Here is a 5081-nt window from a genome sequence, read left to right on the forward strand (position 1 = left end):
ATGGAAGAAAGAAATAGAAAGACAGGGGCAAATAAGTATTTTCACATGTCTCAGATTTCATTAAGGGCAAAATTCTTAATTAGGACCAAATTTAAAGTGATTAATATTTGCAGGGGCATGATGGGAGGATTAGTAAGTTCAGGGACGAAATTTCAAATGACCCCTAATTACAGGGATGAAATGCATATTTTACCCTTATTTTTATCATTAGTTTTTGGTAGGTTAGCAACCTGATAGCATACAACTATCACACGCGCTTCTTCTATCTCTCAAAAAACCTCCTTTGACTTCCACCCTCTCCAACAATTCTCTTCCAAAATCTTATTTCAGGTTGAGTGGCTAATGATGATTGTAACACCCTAAGTATATGGTAATTAAATGATCATCTCTTCAAAATAAATTATATTGTTATCTTCTTTTTTTGAGGGATATATTGTTATCTTTTATATTGTCCAAAATTATATATATGGTCCCTAATTAATAGTAAATGATTATTAGAAATTAAACAATAAGATGTCCCGTGAGCATAGCTCAGTTGGTAGGACAATGCATTATTATATGCAGGGGTCGGGGTTCGTACACCGAACACACCACTTATTCACCTTATAAGGTGAATTCTAGCCACTAGGCTACCTGACCATAAAAAAAAAGAAATTAAACAATAAGATTTTGATCAACATACTTTCTTTTTTAAGGAAAGTCCTATTATGACATTTGTAATGTAATTAGAAATTAAACCAAATAAATAACTCAAGTTCCTTTGATAAGTGTTCTTGTATGAACGAATAAAGTGCACCTCCTGAGCATGTGGTGTTCCTCCTTTGCCAGTGAGTTGTGTTAGCGCGGCTAATCATAGGTTCCTTCTCCAAATTGAGGGGTTGCATGTAAAGAAACTTTGACACCCAAGTATTAATGGGTGTTAGTAGGTAGCAGTAAGGTAGTCACGTTATTAGGTTCTTATACGATCATATCTAGGGGTGAGACCCCTGTTTACAGTGATGGATTTTGGTGACAAGATCTCTGGCTGTTGTTAAATTCTCTCCTACGGTTTAGTGTAGTTAGTTACGAGGGTATTTAAGTCATTTTGGAGCAACCACGTCCGAGATAGGCGGAAGAACCTGTACACTTTGAGTGAGCCTCGTATAAGTAGGACTTGGTGCATATATGGTAGTTCATTTATCATAACTGAGCTCAAGATAGGCAGGGGCATCTATCTTATAGTTATCCAACAATTGATTATGCTTATCTATACACAATATTCTCTAACCCCCTAGACTTATAGCTCGAAGATGAGGTGGAAGCCCAAAAGGTTTATGGGATGGCTACTCAGGGGTTACATCATTTTGTTTCATCATTCACGAGTGTTTCGTTGCGTGTGTCTATTGTGACGTTTGACTAAAGTTGTTACCTTGAAGGGTGCAATTTGAATCATTTGATCTAATTGTGTAAATTGTATTGTTTCTTCATAACGAGTAGCTCCAAATTATTATTATCAGTTGTTAATGAATGGGGAATAACATTATCATAAAATTTATTCATGGAATAAAGGGCTGCATGTTTGCCCTAGAATTCCATATGCAATGTAACCCATTTTACACTGATGGAATTGAAGCGGGAAAACACAAAAATATTCATTGTAGTTTGCCAAAGACCGTTATGCCCTTTTTGGAGCAAGCTGGCATGCACCTAAAAAATGGCGCCATGTTGCTATTTCAAAATACACACCTCCCACAGCAGGATTTGTTCAATGTGGGTTCATGATTACTTTTGCATGCAGATCATTTTTTTCTATATAAGTGGTTGGAACGCAGACCTCTGAACCACATCGTCCATCTTCTTTCTTTTCTCCTTTGTTGTTGTTGGTGCATATTACAATGGCGGCATTGCAAAATTTTACAATGTATGCCAAGGATAGATCAGGTTCTGGTCATTTGGTAGCGGTTAAAGGTAAGGTTGCATACATTTATACCGCAGTTTTATGTTGGTTTTTATTGAGTTCACAGATTTAATGTATGCATGTGTGATCACACCTTTACAGTTCAGGGAAATGCTGGCCCGGCGATTGACTGCGCTGTTAAGAAGGACTTGGTTAACTTGAGGACCTATCACATGGAATATGATTTCTGCAGTGTGAGTTGTTATGTGTTTGCTATTAGATTGTTCTGATTTTTTTCTCTTTCATTAGTTAGTGGAGGTTAATTTCTTATTTTGTGTTGAAATGGAACTTATGAAATCCATTTTTTAATGTGTTGTAGAAAAGGGCAAAGCTCCCTGCATGCTTTTCACGTGTATTTGGCTTGGAAGTTGCACCATTCGTTATGCTTCGTGATCCAAGTCAGAATGAAATAGAAGTTGCAGTTGAGAAGAAGGATGGTAAGGTGTATTTCACTGAAGGCTGGGATGTGTTGCAGAGGTTTTATAGGATTTATTCAGCTGGTTGGATCACAATTGTGTATGCAAATAGACATCTATTTTTATTCGAGCTTCGTAGCATGCATGGTGAGGAGCTGCTGTATCCTCAATTCAACCCCCCTCAGAAGTTGTTGCTGCAGATCCAGACTGCATATGACTACAGGAATTCATTCATTCGGTATGGAACTGCTGCTCATTTTCTTCCAAACAAATTTTCCCATGTAATGGTTAAAGAATTAACACATGCTGATGTTACTACTGGAATGCTGGTGAGTTTGTTTATCTTGCGGTGCAATTTATGTTTTAATATTTACTAGAACTAATTAAATAGTTTATGGTCCATTAATCGCAGAAATTGGGTTGGATTGGTTTTTGTCAAGCTGCCTTACCGGCACAGCGAACCGAATTGACCATAGTTGATTACCTTGGCTATACTTGGAAATTGTATATGGACTTCTGCCACGACGAAGGCGTCTCATGCGTTTTCACTGGTCAGTGGCAAGCATTAGCTGATGCCCGTAGGCTTACCAAAGGAACAAGTATCAAGTTAGGTGTGACTGGTGCAGCCAACAACCGTGTTGTTTACCTCTGTCCACCTCCAATGTTGGTACTTAGGACCAAAGTGCCTCCTTCGTCAGCTGCTGCTCAAGGTGGTGCAACTTATCGTCTCCTTGAGTATTTCTTGAGGAATTGAGACCCTTGACCATGTTCCTTGCAGTCCAACATATGGCAATCTACTGTCCTGTTTGGTGTTTGATGTTTGTCTTTAGTTTAACTTCCTATCTTACGAACAATAATTGAACTTCTTAATGTATTATTATTGTAAAATGTTTTAGTGTTATGTGATCCTTTTGTTGGATCTATATGGTCTATGTGTTGTCTAATAAATGCCTGATGTGTGCAGTCATTATGTAATGTGGATTCTCAAAATGTTATGGTGTGTTGATTATATTGTGGTATGTTGAGTTGTGATATATATTATGTCCCACTTATTGTTGCACAACGTAAATTTATTGGTTCAGATGTTGGATGATTAACAAAGCATATCCCGCCATTGGTTCATATAATAAATGAACATATTTTGAAAAATGAAACTATCCACAACCAACTATTTTAACATGAATAAATTGGTTAATTAACTCACAAAACTATCCAGAAGGAATTATTTTTAAGTGAATAAATTGGGTAATTAACTCGCAATTTTAACTTGAAGATTATGAGGAGTAACAATTACAAGGTGTTATTTATTCACATAAAAATCCCACCCTCACTTATGATTTTGAAAAATGAAACTAGCTTCAATAAACTATTTTTTCATGAATAAATTGGTTAATTAACTCACAAAACTATCTAGAAGGCATTATTTTTAAGTGAATAAATTGGTTAATTACCGAACAATTTTAATGTTTCAAATATGACATATCATTGCCCCTTACTTATCTTATATAGAGATTTGTCCACCAAAAAGATTACAGTTTGATCATTTTCTATATATGAGGTTGTTAACTCATGACTTTTGTTTGAAATTATCAAAACTTTGGCGTTAAAAAAAAATAATAAAAGCTCTTAAAATTGTTTAAGATATTGGAAGAGTGTTTGGATAAAGTACAAGTGCAACTTTCTTTGTTGTCTATTGTTAATCATTGTAATCTGTAAAAACAAGTTTCAATTTACTAAGATCGATTCAAATGTATAGATGCAAATGTAAATGAGAGTGGTTAACAATTTCCCATTGTAAATTTTGCTTGCCAGCTACACTTACATTTGGACAGAGATAACAGGGTTAGGAATAGAGTATTGATGATATGAGCTTGATATCCAATAGAGAACAAGCCTTGATCAACTTTTAGAAGAAACTTCTATGGGTGCAAAATCATCATTACAGCACTTGGGGAAGCCAGGATTTTGCCATCTGCTGCCCAATGAACTGAACTTCACAGTGATGTTACAATCTGCTTTACCACTCAAAAGATTTTCTTCATCATGCCCATTGTATTCACACGTTAATGTAACAGTTCAATGCAGACTTGATCAGGCATATAGGTGATGTGTTCTACACACAAGTTGAAATAATTGCCATAGCAAGCTAATGTTAAAGTCTATAATTAAATGAAAACTATGAATTACTTACATTAATGGAAAATTAAGTGACTTCTGTAGCTATTTAGGCAAGGCAAAATTGGATTTACATGCCATTGGGCAATTCATAGTTAACTTTCTCAAGTGACTTCATTTGCTTTTTAAAAGCTGCAGTGTGCATTTTGTAAGGTGGTTAGTATAACTTTTAATTGGCATTGGGAATCCAACAGATGGATTAGGTGCATATCTATCTCACTAAATGAACTAGATGCTAATTATAGTCTAGGATAATTGCTTATCTGAATAACCAATATATAATTAAGAAAAATTTAAATGAAGTTTAAGCGTGTGGCATTGGTAGTTATAAGATAAATATGTTAATGATGACAAGTTATGTTGAAACTTCTATCGAGAAGCACACCCAAGGGTTCCATTAGGTCTATACCTTAACATTAACCATTATATATAGTATGTTCTTTGATGATAACTTCACCTCTTAGATAACTTACCCATCCCAAAAAACTTAAAAGACATTTATCTTCTTGCAATGAGCAACTATCAAGGTTTTGTGTTGAGAGGCACTGGCTTGG

The 5081-nt window shown here is 35.4% G+C and overlaps 1 protein-coding gene across 1 annotated transcript; it reads left to right on the plus strand.

Annotated features, from left to right (window-relative positions):
- The first annotated feature begins 1874 nt into the window (after positions 1-1874).
- LOC146957028 (uncharacterized) lies at positions 1875-3106 on the plus strand. The gene is made up of 4 exons (XM_085749991.1): positions 1875-1947; positions 2039-2130; positions 2256-2681; positions 2765-3106. Exons 1-4 carry the CDS (start codon positions 1875-1877, stop codon positions 3104-3106), a joined length of 933 nt encoding a protein of 310 aa, XP_085606117.1.
- The last annotated feature ends 1975 nt before the right edge of the window (positions 3107-5081 follow it).

The sequence above is a fragment of the Medicago sativa genome, chromosome 1 (genome assembly GCF_051527215.1).
Source record: "Medicago sativa cultivar Bolivia chromosome 1, Bolivia_mono, whole genome shotgun sequence".
In the NCBI taxonomy this organism is placed as follows: Eukaryota; Viridiplantae; Streptophyta; class Magnoliopsida; order Fabales; family Fabaceae; genus Medicago; species Medicago sativa.

Bases quoted from the DNA above. Each gene is read 5' to 3' on its own strand.
- LOC146957028 (XM_085749991.1), top strand. From the start codon at position 1,875: ATGGCGGCATTGCAAAATTTTACAATGTATGCCAAGGATAGATCAGGT. The intron at 1,948-2,038 runs GTAAGGTTGCAT...ACACCTTTACAG, and splicing joins TCATTTGGTAGCGGTTAAAG to TTCAGGGAAATGCTGGCCCG. The intron at 2,131-2,255 runs GTGAGTTGTTAT...AATGTGTTGTAG, and splicing joins TGGAATATGATTTCTGCAGT to AAAAGGGCAAAGCTCCCTGC.